The sequence below is a fragment of the Salmo salar genome, chromosome ssa29 (genome assembly GCF_905237065.1).
Source record: "Salmo salar chromosome ssa29, Ssal_v3.1, whole genome shotgun sequence".
In the NCBI taxonomy this organism is placed as follows: domain Eukaryota; kingdom Metazoa; phylum Chordata; class Actinopteri; order Salmoniformes; family Salmonidae; genus Salmo; species Salmo salar.
Window position 1 is genome coordinate 18,197,060 of NC_059470.1, and position 18,341 is coordinate 18,215,400.

The window sequence follows — 18,341 nt, forward strand, 5'->3', positions numbered from 1 at the left end:
TTTCTCTACCATAAGCCTCCTCCAACGTCGTTTTAGAGAATTTGGCAATGCGTCCAACCGTCCTCACAACCGCTGACCACGTGTAACAACGGCAGCCCAGGACCTCCACATCCGGCTTCTTCACCTGCGGGATCATCTGAGACCAGGCACCCGGACAGCTGATGAAACTGAGGAGTATTTCTGTCTTTAATAAAGCCGTTTGTGGGGAAAAACTAATTCTAATTGGCTGGCCTTTCTCCCCAGTGGGTGGGCCTGGCTCCCCAATGTTTGGGCCTGGAACCCCAGTGGGTGGGCCTATGTCCTCCCAGGCCCACCCATGGCTGCGCCTCCGCCCAGTCATGTGAAATCCATAGATTAGGGCCTAATGAATTTATTTCAATTGACTTATTTCCTCATATGTACTATAACTACAGTTACATCTTTAAAAGTATTGCATGTTACATTTAGATTTTTGTTCAGTATAATATATATTTAAAAAATGTGTTGTCATGTGTTGTAAATAGTCCATCCTTGTAATGTTATGAGTATGGCTATAATAGTATTTCCCCATTTTAGGCGTCATTGTATTAGCTACTGTTTACTAGCCTATACGCAGACAACACATCTGTATTATCCTGATAAAATGTACCCTACACATCAATTATATCTAATGCAAGGAAAAGGTAGTCACCCAGGATCAATAAGATGACACTCACGTGGAATTTGAGCCCTGCGTTTATGGTAGTTGATGTGATATTATAGGCATTTGATGTAGGCCTACAGTAATTCAACCTGCATTTCGTGTTCCACTTAAACGTCTGTTGCCAACCTTACCAGGGAATAGTATTGCATTACGTGTGAGGGTTCGGAAAGGCTGGTGCCTCGATTTAGCAGGCATTTCCTCCGAATATCCCCGACATTTGTGCATGGCGTCAGCTCATCTGACACTTTCGGTTTGGTCCTGTAGTAAAGTGGATGTGGTGGGGGGGCAGCAGAGAGGCGGAGGCAAAGAAGCGCATGTGAGGAGACAGCTTGTGATTGGTACTGCCGTTTGGTACCCAGAGACTAGCTATCGGATGGGAATATGCTCTACTCATGCGTCGACATCAGCCGGGACGTTTGGGCTTTAATTTCTACGTTTTAAACATGGATTTCTATGAAATCCACCGCTCGACTTGATAGTCACGTTTGGGATTTATTGCTCGCAATTGGAGTATGATTCACCGACAAGTTATTTTATCCCAGGTATGTCGCGTTGTCGCTCTTTTGTTGATGCATCGCTCTAACTGGATACATTGCATAGCAGGCGAATTTATGGGGATGTACTTCGCTCATAATACTGATAGAATATGTGTTGCGGCAGTCTAGTGACAGTGTGACAAAAACAGTGCATATCTGGATTTAGTCAATGTCACTTTCTCATTCGATGTCACAGCATCCGCCGGAGTGTTATTCTGGCAGCACGCAAAGCGGTCCCCAATTCCTTTGTGTGGGACTCCCCTCATAATCCTCTCTTTGAAAAATACCCCAGTCATTCACGTTTACTGGGCCACACTCGCAGGTATAGTTTGTTGACAAACAACCACATGTTTATTGTCCCCTGTACCAAATGGGGACAATATGCCCCCACGAAATAATCAAACCGAGCCTCGTTGTGATCTTACTTTCATGGCAATACTGAAGGTAAATATAATTTGATGGAACATGCTCTGAAATATTGTATTATTCATTCACTGTAGGCTACTGAATTGACTGTAGGCTACTGAAAGTGGGATTTAGCCAGAAGTGCCCAGTTGACGTTGGCGCTGTCACTACACAGTGTTCATTTACTGGATTGGCTATTTAGAATCTGTGTAGCTGACACATACTCAGCAGATTGTTGTTTACTTTTGTTCTTGTTGTTGCTGTAACCATGTTACAACCTTATCCAAAACTCACCCAAGTTGTCAGTCACTAAGCATTTGATGAAGCAGTCTAAAGTAGATACAGTAGCTCCAGTCGATAAAAGTGTTGTGGTGACAAACAAAAGCTCACTTTTCAGTCAATTAAGCTCCCATGAGTTATTCATTTGAGCCAACAGCTGATGGAACTCTAAATGTCTCATTTCCTTTTCACAGACAGAGAGACAGTAAATACTAGACAACAGCACACCGGAGCTCTCTGGCTTACTATGATACACAGATTGACCAGCCCAGTGTAATCAACCTGACAATGTCTGACCCAGTAGGGATATGCCACTCTGCCAGTGTCCCTTCTCCTCCCGTTGACCCGAACCAGTCAGACGTGACTGTCAATGTCACGCCAACCCCAGCCTCAGTCTCGCTCCTTCACTCCACTGACTGGACTAGATGCACCTTAACACTGATGAAATGTGACCTGTCAAGAGATAGTGGCTGAACTGGTTTTAATGTGGCCCCTGATGACTCAGCCGTAACTGACCTGGCTCATAGACTAGAGCAGGTTGAGTGTGATGCGGACAGACAGGCAGAAATGGAACTCATATTAGAGGTTTTGCCTACCTCTGAAGCTCCCTTGATAGGCAACTAGGGCTTGGTCTTGTTTGAAGTGCCCTCTGTCATCAGGCATTACTTAATGATGGGTACGTGGTTCTATTAGGGTTTCATCAGTAATCTGTCCAGTGTACATTTAACATTTACATTTAAGTCATTTAGCAGACGCTCTTATCCAGAGCGACTTACAAATTGGTGGATTCACCTTAGATTTCCACTTATTCTTGTAGCATACCAGACCCTAGGACCTAGGTGTTGCCCCTCTCAAACAAAAATCATTGCCAAGCTAAAAAATAGTAAGAAACACTACAGATACAGTACATTATTAGCAGCATAAAACAAAACGTGTTTTTTTTTACCCTTCTCTTCATGTGCTGAGCTGACACTACACTATACAGCAGTGCTCACCAACCGGTCGATCATGACTGGTCGATCTCAACGGCATTTCTAGTCAATCGCCAAATATATCTGTAAAAACACAACCATAAAGCCTTGCGTTCCATTTTTTATTTTTATTACTCTCGCACTGTTGGTGGTAGATACACCCAATTCAGCTACACCTGCTCACTGGGTAGGTCAAGTGTTCCGATTTTGAACCATTTCATGTGTCTGAAAGTACAAACTCTACCTTCCCTTGCAGGCCCGGAGAGGAAATCAAGTGTACTATAGGCCTCCTGCTGTCCAATGGGATGGCTCAGATTACCGTGTCTGCAGTAATGTAGCCAGCCAGAAAGCTACAGAAAAGTTGGCTTGCGTTATTATTAGGATCTAGGATCTTTTTTAATATCGAGGAATATTTCACTTTCTCTGTTTATAGGAGTAACAACATGAATTTGTGCATTAAGGAAGAAATAATATGGTGCGATTCGAGTTTTGCCATCAGCTGGAAGACACTGAGAGGCAGACCCTCAGTCTGCTGCTCTCTCCTTCCGCTGAGACTGTCCATCAGATGCAGGCACCATCAGCCCAGTAAAATAAAAATAAAACTATGTAAATGTTTGCTCACTCAGCTGTGTCTCATAAGTATCTATTACCGGTGTGATCATATAGCCTACCTCAAAATGTAAAATATAATTTAAAAAAAATAGTCTGAACAACAATGCATTGGCAGGGCAATTCAAGCAAAGCCAATATGCGGTGATAATATTTTCTTTTTTTCTTAAGAAAAAAAAGTAACCTTTTTTTAACTAGGCAAGTCAGTTAAGAACAAATTCTTATTTACAATGATGGCCTACCCCGGCAAAACCCGGACGACGCTGGGCCAATTGTGCGCCACCCTATGGGACTCCCAATCGCGGCCGGATGTGATACAGCCTGGATTCGAACCAGGGACTGAGGAAGGCAGTTAACCCACTGTTCCCCGGGCGCTGACGACGTAAATGTCGATTAAGGCAGCTCCCCGCACCTCTCTGACTCAATGCGGAAGACACATTTCAGTTGAATGCATTCAGTTGTACAACTGACTTGGTATCCCCCTTTCACATAACCTCATACCATAGGAAGCCTGAGTCAAGCTGAGAGTTCAAATTTGTATTGACTCACCATTAACTACTTCAGAAGTCTCTCTGAGGGTAGAGTCTGGCAAGGGATTACCCTTCTAATATGAGACAAAGATTAAGGACACCAGCTTTTTCCATGACATAGACTGACCAGGTCAATCTAGGTGAAAGCTATGATCCCTTATTGATGTCACTTGTTAAATCCACTTCAATCGGTGTAGATGAAGGGGGGGGGACAGGTTAAAGAAGGATTTTTAAGCCTTGAGACAATTGAGACATGGATTGTATATGTGTGCCATTCAGAGGGTGAATGGGTAAGACAAAATATTTAAGTGCCTTTGAACAGGGTATGGTAGTAGGTGCCAGGCAAAAACTGCAACACTGCTGAGTTTTTCATGCTCAGCAGTTTCCCGTGTGTATCAAGAATGGTCCACGACCCAAAGAACAGCCAGCCAAGTTAACACAACTGTGGGGAGCATTGGAGTCAACATGGGCCAGCATCCCTGTGGAACGCTTTCGACACCTTGTAGAGTCCATGCCCTGACGAATTGAAGCTGTTCTGAGGGCAAAAGGAGGTACAACTCAATATTAGGAAGGTGTTCCTAATGTTTGGTATACTCAGTGTACACCTTACAGTGCTAGTGCCAAAAGATGTGAAATGCAGTGAAAGGGAACATTTTGACACTGGTCGGTTCTGCCTGTGTAGAGCATCAAGGAGTGTTCAGTCTTTTTATGGCCTAGGCCAAACCACTAGTCCATACATACAGTGGTGGCCAATAAATGCTCTGAATACATAGATCACATGATGAGCTAATAAGGGGTGCAGGGGCTTTGGTTTCTAAATGAGGTTTCGAGGTTGTTGGTGTGGAGAAGGCTGTCAGTAAATGTCTGAAGGTGGCTTTGAGGAAAAGACAGTACCTCTAATAATCGCCCCGAGGACCTGTCCTTCGCTAACTTGTACCCTGATTTCAAATCGGATTGGTTTAGTTAGGAACAGGCCTGGGACCAACACATTTGGATGGATTTGACACTTTATGAATGTTTCAGAATGTTTCAGAACAGTCTTATTGGTGCATAGGTCGCTGTCCATATAGAACCAAAGAACAGACTCCACTTCATTGGAAATCTGGCCATAGTCTTAGGGTTTTCCAATAACGCAGAGTGGTTTCTGTTAAGGTCACAAAACATACTCTTTCTAGCTAGTACAATGATTTAGAGGCATCGACTTGGTTTATATCAAGCTGCTGCCCAATGTGTAATTGTTTATCCAAATCCGACATCTGTAAATCAACGGGGCCTGTGTACAGGCTGTATCCAGTTGTTGTTTGGTCGAGCCATCAGTCTGAGATGTAAATACTGTGTAGATGAAAATAAATCTGCTTGTTTGTGTATTATGTTGAAACATAGAACAAGCCAGAGGCAATATATAAAATACTCTCTTAGACAAAAGGTGACCCATATAGAAACGAGTTGAAATGCTACGCTTCATAGACTTGAAAAGCCGATTCAGGCGAGGAACTTTTGTTTTTGGTCCGCTGCCCACTGGGCCTTCAGTATGTTTAACGCAGAAAATGACTGGGGAAGAACTGTCAGAGTCAACCTACAGTATGCCATCCTTTATTAGCCCAGGGGAAACACTTTTCACTTCAATTGAGAACGGATGTATTTCATGCAGATGGGAATATGTTGGATCGATTTGGAGGGAAGTTGATTAGAGTGAAACCATTATACATGAGACTTCGTCAGCTCTTTATTGGAAAATATAGGCTATAGCACAATCTCACACGGCCATCTTTTTGCTGTGAGGGTAGAATGACGTAAACCCTTGACAATGAGTTAATGAAAGCACACAGACCTACAGTACCTACCTCAATGAGGAAGAGACTCCGCATGGGGCAGCCATCTTGGGGATTATTAACACCATGGCAGGAAGACAGCAGCAACTTGTAGAGCTGCCTTGAGTCATCACAATGTTAGGAGGATGGTGAATGTGAACAGTCAACCTGACATGCATAGAGAGAGTCTCTTCTCAGTAGCACTTAATACAGGTTGGGATTGTGTGTTAAAACCGTCTAGCAATAGATATCGTACAAAAATGGCTATCGTAGGAACATTTCCAGATGTCTCTTATGTGAAAAGAGGTAGAGCAGAAATAGTCGATTTAATCTGTTTCCCTGCTCTGATAGTGTTGCATGCCTTCTAAGACAGATATTGATATTCAATATCTGGTGTCCAATAAAATAGTAACATGCTTCAAGTCCATAAATCCACATTTACGGCCTTGTACTGTATATGTATGCAAATACTGTACTTGTACAGATGAACATAGCGCTTTATTTTAATCAAAACAAAGAGACCAACAAGCCAAACCCCCATCATAGTTGCCCATCCCTGTTCTAGACTATACTTTCATGGCTGAGTAGGAGAAAGACCGAAGCCTCTTACAGTAGCTTCCCATTTCTTTCTATTAACATTTGAAGAAGAGCGTGGGAAGATTATCATTATCTGTGTGGATAAGTCGGGGGCAATTAACCACGAGGCTAACCGAGGTGTTGCTGAGGATGAACCTAGATAGGTAAAGAGTAAGTGTCAGCCCCATAAAACAACAGTTATTCCTTCTGTATGTGAACGGAATTCAAATGGCTCTTTCTTAAATGTAATTATATGGGCTAATTATGCCAGTGTCAGGCAGGAAGCAGCCCTGGTAGAAATGAAAGCCATGTCTTCCCTCTGGAGATGTGGTACCCTGTTAAACCCACCGAGACACAGCGCGCTACTGGATGTGTTATCTATCTAATGAGGTCCACAGGGCTTTAGACCTGACACGGCATGGGAATAACACTGTGTGCATGGATCTCCCATGATGAGAATGCACGGCAGTGTGTTGTGTAATCTGTAATGGAGTTTAGCATTAACCGCTTCCAATGATTTGTCAGAGTGGGATTAATACTCACACAGTGCTGGGTGTGAATGTTAAAGTGTGGACCTACTGTTGTGATTCTGTGTGCTGTCTCAAAGGAGGACGGCAGTGAGTGGAGTCCCTCCTCTAGTCCTCTTCAGCAGTCCTCTCTTCCTTCCCTCTCTCAACCTCCTCAAAATTGTCATAGGGAGGCGAGTAAAACGTTAGAGGAGAACATCCTGAGGAGAGGAACCTCCATTGCTCTCCTCGCTTGCTTATGACAATTTTGAGAAAGAGTCAAGGAGAGAGGAAATACTATTGAGATTCACCCAGCAGTGTCTCATTGGATTCCCGCCTAAAGTGTCAGCCTGTGAGTGGGGAACCCTGTTCCCTGGTGCAGTCATGTGATCCGTGTCTCTTTCGACAGTACAATTCAACTGTGACTTCTGGCCCGGTTACAGCCTATCACGTTCTTGCTGCACTGTTGCACAATACATCCTAAGACAAGACCCTATATCTTTTTATTCAGCGTTTTTTACATTTAAGTCATTTAGCAGATGCTCTTATACAGAGCGACTTAAAGGAGCAATTAAGGTGAAGTGCCTTGCTCAAGGACACATGGACAGTTTTTCACCTAGTCGGCTCAGGGTTTCGAACCAGCAACCTTTCAGTTACTGGCCCAACGCTCTTAACCGAAGACTCCAGCCACCCGAGTCATAGACAGTTTTCTCTGCCACCGCATGGCAAGCATTACCGATGGAACCAACAAGACCTTGAACAGCGTCTACCCCCAAGCCATAAGACTGCTAATTAGTTAACCAAATAGGTACCCGGACTATCTGCATTGACCCCTTTTGCACAAACACTTTTGACTCACCGCGTACGCTGCTGATATTGTTTATTATCTATCTTGTTGCCTAGTCACTTTACCCCTACCTATATGTACATATCTACCTCAATTACCTCTGTACATGGACTCGGTACTGGTACCCCGTGTATATAGCCAAGTTATTGTTACTCATTGTGTATTTATTCCTTGTGCTATTTTTCTCTCTGCATTGTTGGGAAGGGCCTGTAAGTAAGCATTTCACTGTTAGTCTACACCTGTTGTTTACGAAGCATGTGACAAATAAAAAGAGATTTCTGTGTTTCATTGATGTGTAGGTGAAGCTAGAATACCATGTTTTATGCTGTATGTAGGCTAAGTGAAGTGTTTCTGTCTGCCTATCAGGTGGTTTCCTGGAGATCAGGGGAATTCACCACCAGTAGTCGCACACTAGCAACGGTGGAAGGATTTCTCTCTACCTCTCTCTCTCGGCTGTTGTCCGACTCCATTAGCCTTGTTACTGAGCGATCAATGCTGACGAGAGCGCACCGGCTCCTCCAGAAGAGAATAGAAACGTGCTTAGCTCCCACTTAGCACGAATAACATTTGAAACCCGATGAGCCGTGCATCTCATATGCTGTTTAATTCACTTAAGCGCTGTAGGAAGAGGCAGAGAGATAGAAGGAAGAGATACTAAGAGAACGACAGCCCTGGTTGTTTTGTCTAACTTTCTTCTGCAGGTTTAGTTTTTACTTAACTGTCATGTGGTCATCAGCAAATGCATATGGGGTTGTCTGTTCTTTGATGTACTTGAAGCAATGTATTTGCTGCCGTACGTATAGATTCTAGGCTCTATGCAAAGGATCTACGCTCTTGTTGTCCTGTTTCTTATTGCATCTGTTTCTTTGCATCTGCGTCTACTTCTCTGCTTCTGTCTCTGGTTCTTCCTGTCCTTTTCTGTCTGTCTGTTTTAACATGGTCAGTATGTCCTTGATCTATGTGTGTTTGTCTGTCTCTGTCATAATGCTCTGCGTCTCAATTATTCATATTTTGTCTGATGAAGATGAAGTATGAAAACTCCTGAGCTACTGCTCGCTTTCTCATGCCACTAGCATCTCCAGTTTATGCTATTTCCAGTATTTTACACATTTATGATAGGGCTGGGAGTTGCCAGGGACCTCATGATACGAAATTATCACGGTATGATATGAGGCGATATGATATGTATTGCAATTCTCACGACTCTATATATCAATATTAGGATTTTATTGCGAGTCGATGTTCCAAACATACTGTATTGCTCACCGTAAGTCTGCTAGCAGAGGGACAAGAGAGAGCCATGAGAATGAGTTTTGATCAGTCATGGAAATAAAAGGGCTTAAAATAAATTGGCCCCCTATTTAAAAAGAAGATGGAGAACAGGCTATGAAGAAAAAATACTGTAGTTTTGGTGCAGGTACAGCCAACTAGCACAAAAATTATCTTGCGATATTGTAAAAAGGATACGATAGCCTATATCGTCAAAAATAATATCCCAATATTGTATCGATTTCCCCCTGAATATCTGTTATACAGTATATTAGTGTTCACGTTTTCACACATCTGATCTGTATAATCCAGTTTTAAATGGCTTATGTTTTGAAAGAGAAGTGGAGTCCCCACCCACCAGTTCACAGCTACTATGTACTATGTAACCCTACAGTGATAGAAACACAGTTATTTAGGGATATGCTACAGAAAATACCATATAGTCACGTAATCAATCATATAGTCAATCATATAAACTGTGATTGCGCTGTGTTGCTTTCCATGCTAAATAATCCCATGACCTTTTCCTCAGGATTTGATGTGCTTTGAGTTGACGACACATAATGCTGCTGAACCTGTGTAGTGTTAAGGTCAGTGTCCTCCTCGCTCTGTACCGTCACCATTACCCATCAGCCATCACACCTATCATGCTGCGCTCCATAACAGCATCGTGGTCATCTGTGGTGTCTTCACTCAATGTGTTTGTGTTTCTAGCTGTGTCTCATATGGTGTTACAACTAAAGTACCCAGGTCCAGTGTCCAATGCCAATTGATGCCTCTTCTTGGGGTCTAGCTCTTACCCCTGGTTGTGCTTAGATGGGAAAGGTGCTCAACTCCAAGCATTGAAATAGACAGACAATGACCTAAACCAACTAACTAACCTACAAACAACCCCCCACTAAATGTAAGAATGACAGCATACAGTACGAGATGCGCAGTGATGTTTTGGTATCACTATTAAATAGACTAATTGGCCTACAGTTGGCCCTAACTGGCCCTACACATTGCTTGCATTCTGAATGACTCTAAACTGAAACTAGAGAACCAGGTACGCTGTTCAGTGTTAGCAAGGATCAGGCCTTTTCACTGAAGATGTGTTGGAGTAAACCAGCCTAAAGCTGAATAAGGTGATGGTAATCTCACTGAGAAGTTAGGGTGTTCTTTCGTATTGGGAGTTAGACTGCCAGGTGTCTCTAGAGGCAGAGCTGTCAGTCAATACCTCTTCTACTGTGGGAGGGCTGCTTTCCAACACACAGATAGGACTTTTTATTTTGTCACTGAATGTAGGCTACACCATGGATTGTTCACTCCAGGCTGTTTACTATGAGGATTGTGTCTGTGGGTGCCCTTAGGCCAGATACCTATATTGATGTTCTGTATGTAAAAGATAAAGATCTCTGGAGAGTGTGTGGGGTTTGTGTGATCAAAACACACACAGGCAAACGTAGCCTAGTTCATCTTTGCACTCGCCGTGCAAGGATGTGAACGCTTCCTTAGGAGGAGCTGGCTTTGACGGTGCGAAGACACATCAGACTGGCGTATATCGTTTTCCCTATCTTCTTCCAATTTTAGGCCTTCACCACTATAATGCACCAAACCCACATCCAATGGGGAAAATACCCATTTAAACTAAACCTTACCAAACCAAGGTCATTATTTTAGGATCCATATTCATCATGTAATCAGTCACAACCTTCAGCAAAAGAAGGCACCTGTAATGGTTGCTCGTTAGAATGGAATGTATACAGTGTTTACATCTCCCCACCTTGACCTTGGTGGGCTGGATGACCGAACATTCACTTACTAATGTGTCCACCAACCCCTAACAACCTACAACACCAGGGCAGTGTTCAGTGGGGCAAACTGCACCAAAACGTTTTGCAACAGTAATGGAAAAAATCTGTGTTCTCATGGGACAAGTTTTACTAACACCTCCCAGTTTAAAAACATTTCATAATGTTCACTCCCTACTGAACAAGACCCAGATTGCACCTCATGGCTCTACCATCAGATTAACATTTCCATCAGTGGAACCCATTCCCCCCACACTCTTCCCACACATCGTTAGCGTCCATTACGAATGAGTGTGTTTGCCCAAATGTTTCTGCCAGCTCCTATGAATTACTGTGATTGTCCTGCTGCTAACAGTTAACAACCTCCATGTTTATGGTGATGTGGAACGGAGTGCCAAATGGCTGCAACTGCCGCTGGGTGGAACGGCTCTGAATCCTCTGATTGAGCAAGGAGCGTTCACTTAGGGTTTGCATTTGCTCTTATCGGTCTTTTAATGCCACGCGAAAGAGCTTCGATGTCTCAGCTGATTGGCAATGGGTAGTGCAAAGTGCCCTACAATCTCAACAGACCCATCTCAAAGCTGGTACTGGCAGAAATATTTTCACTATGTATACACTATGTAGTCACAATGTGAAGCGATGGTATCAGTGACATATATCTGTCCAATATGATGGATCATTTTACTTCCTTTCTTTTAACAGAAAATGGACCTCAGTCAGAATGTAATCTAAGTAGTCCAGCAACAATGCCCCTAGTTTACTTCACTGTTTAAAATTGCTGGACTTACGTCAGACAGGGTAGCTGTATTATCTCGTACATGAAACATCCAACACATCTTCCGGTAATTACATTACCCAGTAGTGTGTGTGTTGTACCTCCCTCCAGAACTTGTACCAGAACAGGTTCCTGGGCCTGGCTGCCATGGCGTCGCCGTCGCGGAGCGCCCAGAGTCGGCGGCGCTGCAAGGACGCTGGGGCGCGTTACAGCTACAGCCCCGAGCAGTACCCCAACGGTGGGCCCCGGCACGACCACGCCACCGCCCTAGCCCTGCAGCCCCGCTCCACTAGCGATGCTGACCTGGTCACCTCGGACAGCCGCTCAACGCTGACCGTCAGCACCTCCCACTACGCCATCGGCCAGTCCCAGGACATGCTCATCTGCTGGGACATCAAGGAGGAGGTGGACGCCGGGGACTGGATCGGCATGTACCTCATAGGTGGGTGGAGCTTCTGATGAGTCAATGGCAAGAGTCAAGTCTACACCAGTACCAAACGTCAGAATGATTGTCCAAACTTTACCCATTAGACTAATCCCAGTGGGCACAGACGTCAATTCAACATCTAGTACATGTTGGTTCAACGTAATTTCATTGAGATGACGTGGAAACAATGTTGATTCAACCAGTGTGTGTCCAGTGGGAGGTTTATACCTTTTCCCAACTGACATTTGTCAAGTTCACAGTAACCTTTGATTACAGTGAGCATGCAAAGTCATACAGAAGCTACAGTAAACACTGTTAGATTGTGTATGATGTTCCTGTTCATTTAGATGAGGGGCTGTCGGAGAACTTTCTGGACTATAAGAACCGGGGAGTGAACGGCTCCCACAAGGGCCAGATAGTGTGGAAGATCGATACCAGCTCCTACTTTGCAGATTGTAAGTATACCTATCTCCTTTAAAATCACATTTTAAATGTCGACAGGTCAACTGGTAGCAAATATTCTGAGTCTGTTCCTGTTGTTTCATCACTATGTGGGAGATTTGAAGTTCAGCATTGTAGCGCGTCCTGTGTGTAGAGCATGTTGTTTATCTGTAGGAGAGTTGCTAGCTAATTTCAACCCCTCTGTGTTGTTTTGTCATAAGTATTTAGACTACATTGGGTGTTTACTGGCCTAAGCAAAATGTCAGTATTTATCTCTTGGATGTCGCAAGCTGTTAGAATTATACCGTGAGGTGATACTTTATTTATACTAATTAAAATGGTGCATCAGGCTACCGGCAGGCACTGATGTTTCCGAGGGCTGTAGAAATCACAGTGAGTCAGACTCAAAAACCCACTCTCTCCTCCAGATGTCTGGAACTTTCTGACAATTTCACCACCAATTTGTCAGCTAGGGAGAGTTTTGAATTTTTTTTCTTCTTTTTTTGCGATTATGCAAAATATGTCCCATTATCCACATTTCTGTCCATATCTCATTCTCAAACCTGCCACCGCCGACCAGGATGGATGTATTGATTTCTCTCTCCCTTGCTATTCATCTCCGACAGGGATATGACAACTAGCAGGACTAATGTCTACTGCTCACATGGCAGCCTGCCTGATCTGTGGCTGGGACTCAGGATCAGTCCAAACAAACCACCTTATCTACTGCCGAGGCTGCAGAAAGCCCAAGCCTAGAGAGAGATATCCTCAGGTTCCCTGTGGAAAAGCCTGACACTCTGGGTGCCAGAGCCCAATGACTGTGCTAGGAATGCTTAAATAAAGGGGAGCCCATTTTTGTGTGACAAGCAGATAGTGATTTTTCGTTAGAGCCTCCCTTGGATACAAATGGAATGTGTTACAGAGTGAAATGGTACCCTATTAGTTAGGTGACAGAGGAGCAGGTGTGAGCTGTTTTCAGACTGAGACACACACACACACACACACACACACACACACACACACACACACACACACACACACACACACACACACACACAGGGGAAGTCAAGTGGAGCATTCAGAAAGTGGGTCTTTTCTGGTTGCTATTTTTTTTTGCTCAGCTCTGATTTTCTGTTTTTAGAACATGTGTAGTAACTGCATAAGGAGACGGATTTGGCAGCACAAATTCACCTGGGACTCTCCTCTGGTGAACACCGCCACCACCCACCTCTTTGTCATCACAATGTGTGTTCCCTTGAGCATGTTTCTATCTCTCTCTCTGTCTCTCTCTCTGTCTCTCCCTCTTTCTCTCTCTCTCTCTCTCTGTTGCTCTCGCTCTCTCTCTCACACACACACACAATAGACAAGAATGCACATGCCTATCCTAAATTGATTTATTCTCCTATTATGTCAGCCGACGCCTCTTTAACCTACACTGGCTGTATCGCAATGATAGTGGTACAATTTAGTGGAAATTGAACAGTTAAAAAAAATACAATGATGTTGAAGTGATTGACTTCCCTCATTGGATACAGTGGATTATAGTCTGTCGCACAACAATGATGAACTGTAGTGCTCCATCTCTGCCTTCCTCCTCCACCAACCTGATGATGATGTCAACAAAGAGATTAGGGTTGGATCATCCTGTCAGTAAGCCTGCCATCGTCTCTGTCACTACTGTTCTCTATTCCCTCCATCCATCCATCCCTCTGTCCAATCCATCCCTCTGTCCAATCCATCCCTCCATCTAATCCAGTGGGTCACGGGAAGGGGAAAAAACTTTGTGGTGACGTAAACTTAATCTCACCTTCTTTCTCTCTCTCTCTCTCTCTCTGTCTTGTTATCCCTTATTCTCCTTCCCTTTTTCTCTCTCTCTCAGTATGTCTTCACTCTCTCTCTTGATTTTGACACGCTCACTGGATGTGACTATTTTAGTAAAAAGTGTCGTCTGGCGGTACAATTGGTCGCCATTCATTGAAACATGTCAAGAAAAGGGCTCTTAAAGTTAAAATCTCTTTTTCTCTCCCTCTGTTTCTTTCCCTCTCTCCTGCAGCGGAGACTAAGATATGCTTCAAGTATTACCACGGTGTGAGTGGAGCCCTGCGAGCCACCACACCCAGTGTGACAGTGAAGAATGCATCTGCCCCTGTGAGTGTCACCGCAACACACCCTCGTCTTAACCCCTCCCCCCTGTCCTCCTCCCTAATACTCCGGGTAGAAGTTAACCAATAGGCACAGATCGAGTAACCTATAGCCACATATTTTGTAACCTATAGGCACAGGTCTAGCACAGATCTAGGATCAGCTTATGTTGGCGTTTTAAAAAAAGAGACATTCATACTGTAGCTGCTACCGACCCGTAGCACTCACGTCTGTAGCCATTAAGTGCTTCGAAAGGCTGGTCATGGCTCACATCAACACCATTATCCCAGAAACCCTAGACCCACTCCAATTTTAATACCACCCCAACAGATCTACAGATGACGCAATCTCTTTTGCACTGAACACTGCCCTTTCCCACCTGGACAAAAGGAACACCTATGTGAGAATGCTATTCATTGACTACAGCTCAGCGTTCAACACCATAGTGCCCTCAAAGGTCATCAATAAGCTAAGGATCCTGGGACTAAACACCTCCCTTGCAACTGGATCCTGGACTTCCTGACGGGCCGCCCCCAGGTGGTAAGGGTAGGTAACAACACATCCACCACGCTGAACCTCAACACAGGGCCCCTCAGGGGTGCGTGCTCAGTCCCCTCCTGTACTCCCTGTTCACTCATGACTGCATGGCCAGGCACGACTCCAACACCATCTTTAAGTTTGCCGATGACACAACAGTGGTAGGCCTGATCACCAACAACGACGAGACAGCCTATAGGGAGGAGGTCAGAGACCTGGCCGTGTGGTGCCAGGACAACAACCTCTCCCTCAACGTGATCAAGACAAAGGAGATGATTGTGGACCACAGGAAAAAGAGGACCGAGCACGCCCCCATTCTCATCGATGGGGCTGCAGTGGAGCAGGTTGAGAGTTTCAAGTTCCTTGGTGTCCACATCACCAACAAACTAACATGGTCCAAGCACACCAAGACAGTCGTGAAGAGGGCACGACAAAACCTATTGCCCCACAGGAGACTGAAAAGATTTGGCATGGATCCTCAGATCCTCAAAAGGTTTTACAGCTGCACCATCGAGAGCATCCTGACTGGTTGCATCACTGCCTGGAAATGGCATCTGCTCGGCCTCCGACCGCAAGGCACTACAGAGGGTAGTACGAACGGCCCAGTATATCACTGGGGCCAAGCTTCCTGCCATCGAGGACCTCTATACCAGGTGGTGTCAGAGGAAGGCCCTAAAAATTGTCAAAGACTCCAGCCACCCTAGTCATAGACTGTTCTTTCTGGCACAGCAAGCGGTACCAGAGCGCCAAGTCTAGGTCCAAGAGGCTTCTAAACAGCTTCACCCCCAAGCCATAAGACTCCTGAACACCTAATCAAATGGCTACCCAGACTATTTGCATTGCCCCCCCCTTTTACACCACTGCTACTCTCTGTTGTTATCATCTATGCATAGTCACTTTAATAACTCTACCCACATGTACATATTACCTCAACTAACCGGTGCCCCATCACATTGACTCTGTACCGGTACCCCACTGTATATAGTCTTGCTACTGTTATTTTACTGCTGCTCTTTAATTACTTGTTACTTTTATTTCTTATTCTTATCCATATTTTTTCTTCATTTTTTTACTACATTGTTGGTTAGGGGCTCGTAAGTAAGCATTTCACTGTAAGGTCTACACCTGTTGTATTCGGCGCATGTGACAAATACATTTTGATTTGATTTAATATCAATGTCTGTGAGAGCACTTGCCAACGATGTAGCATCCCAACATAAGACTCAAGTGAATTTCTAGAACGGCAGTTGGTTTACACAGTAGCTAACTCTACAGTAGTCATGTCCTCATCGAGGGCTGGAATGCAGCCACAGACATACAAAGGAGAATTACTGCACCCAAACAGAGGGATTAGAAATAACAGGGGGAAGAGAGTGAGCAGAAGTCCTCTTTAATGAACGAAAGGTTGCGTGCAGACCTCCCTATCTCTCATCCTCCTATCCTCAGCTGAATGGGAAGTTCAAGAGCTCTGTGGGCGGCCAGCCTCTTTCATCCGCTCCTTCTGTTGTTTTGGTTAGAGGACTTCATACTGTAAGATTGTCCTTGCTGTATCCATCCCTATTTTTAGTGTGCTGGGCTGTGATGCCCCCACCCACTTTTCGATTGAATTCATAGTGGAATTGTAAAGTGTAATGATCATAGAGATCCCATAATTCATAGGATATATCATTAATAGATTCTATGTCATTCTACAGTATTGCAATGACTGTCTTACTGTGTAGTCTTTTGAGAGTTGAACTCTTTCTACCATCTGTCTGTGGATTAGATGATCATGGACAGATCCAGATTGACCTGGCTCTTATTGGTGGAGTTTCTCATTTCCTAAATGCTGGAGAGAGAGTTACCTTAATTAGCTTTTCACTACATGGCACCTTTATCCTTTATTGGGCTGTGGAGAGTTTGTGAAGCACAGTTAACTACCACTTACAGCATTGTGCCCTGTCGAAGTGTGTTGAAGATGGGCTTTGAGTGCAAAGGCACTCCCTATTTATTAATATTATGATGACAATGGGGCGAATCCCAAATCACAACTATTCCCTATAAAGTGCATTTCTTCTGGTCAAATCTGTAAAGAGATATGTCTCTGTTTGTGTGTTTTTTATCCAAAAATCAAATCAAATCAGATTGTATTTGTCACAAGCATCGAATACAAAAGGTGTAAACCTGACAGTCAAATGCTTACTTACAAGCCCTTAACCAACAATGCAGTTTAAAGAAAATACCTAAAAAAAAGTAAGAGATAAGAAAAACAAATAATTAAGGAGCAGCAGTAAATAATAATAGCGGGGCTGTATACAGGGGATACCGGTTCAGGGTCAATGTACAGGGGGTACCGGTTCAGGGTCAATGTGTCAATATACATGGGGTACCGGTTCAGGGTCAATGTGTCAATGTGCAGGGAGTACCGGTTCAGGGTCAATGTGCAGGTGCACCAGTGTTGAGGTTGTTGAGGTAATTATGGACATGCAGGTAGGGTTATTAAAGTGGCTATGCATAGATAATAACAGAGAGTTGCAACGGCGGGGGGGGGGGGGGGTGCAAATAGTCTGGGTAGCCATTTGATTAGCTGTTCAGGAGTCTTATGGCTTGGGGGTAGAAGCTGTTTAGAAGCCTCTTGGACCTAGACTTGGCGCTCCGGTACTGCTTGCCGTGCGGTAGCAGAGAGAAAAGTCTATGAATAGGGTGGCTGGAGTCTTTGACAATTTTTAGGGCCTTCCTCTGACACCGCCTGGTATAGAGCTGTGCTCTGGACACCATATGTGAACTGATTGCCCCCCCCCATCTATCTTCAGAGCTCGTGCTGCTAGGTGACCTAAACTGGGACATGCTTAACACCCCAGCCATCCTACAATCTAAGCTTGATGCCCTCAATCTCACACAAATTATCAATGGACCTACCAGGTACCACCCCAAAGCCGTAAACACGGCCACCCTCATAGATATCCTCCTAACCAACTTGCCCTCTAAATTAACCTCTGCTGTTTTCAACCAAGATCTCAGCGATCACTGCCTCATTGCCTGCATCCGTAATGGGTCAGCGGTCAAACGACCCCCACTCATCACTGTCAAACGCTCTCTGAAACACTTCCGAGCAAGCCTTTCTAATCGGCCTGGCCCGGGTATCCTGTAAGGATATTGATCTCATCCCGTCAGTAGAGGATGCCTGGTTATTTTTTTTTAAATGCCATCCTCACCATCTTAAATA

General features: G+C 44.4%; 1 protein-coding gene across 4 annotated transcripts in view; it reads left to right on the top strand.

The window, feature by feature from the left end:
* Positions 1 to 1,042: 1,042 nt before the first annotated feature.
* The window catches only part of hecw1a (HECT, C2 and WW domain containing E3 ubiquitin protein ligase 1a), an 83,371-nt gene continuing 66,072 nt past the window's right edge, over positions 1,043 to 18,341 (top strand). For 2 of the 4 annotated variants that reach the window (XM_045710956.1, XM_045710958.1), the window contains exons 1-5: positions 1,043 to 1,224; positions 9,554 to 9,611; positions 11,701 to 12,031; positions 12,364 to 12,471; positions 14,511 to 14,605. In XM_045710956.1, coding sequence (XP_045566912.1) covers positions 9,585 to 9,611; positions 11,701 to 12,031; positions 12,364 to 12,471; positions 14,511 to 14,605 — 561 coding nt within the window. In that variant the 5' untranslated portion in view covers positions 1,043 to 1,224; positions 9,554 to 9,584. The remainder of the gene's footprint in view (positions 1,225 to 9,553; positions 9,612 to 11,700; positions 12,032 to 12,363; positions 12,472 to 14,510; positions 14,606 to 18,341) is intronic. The other 2 variants (XM_045710955.1, XM_045710957.1) reach the window with 1 other exon arrangement.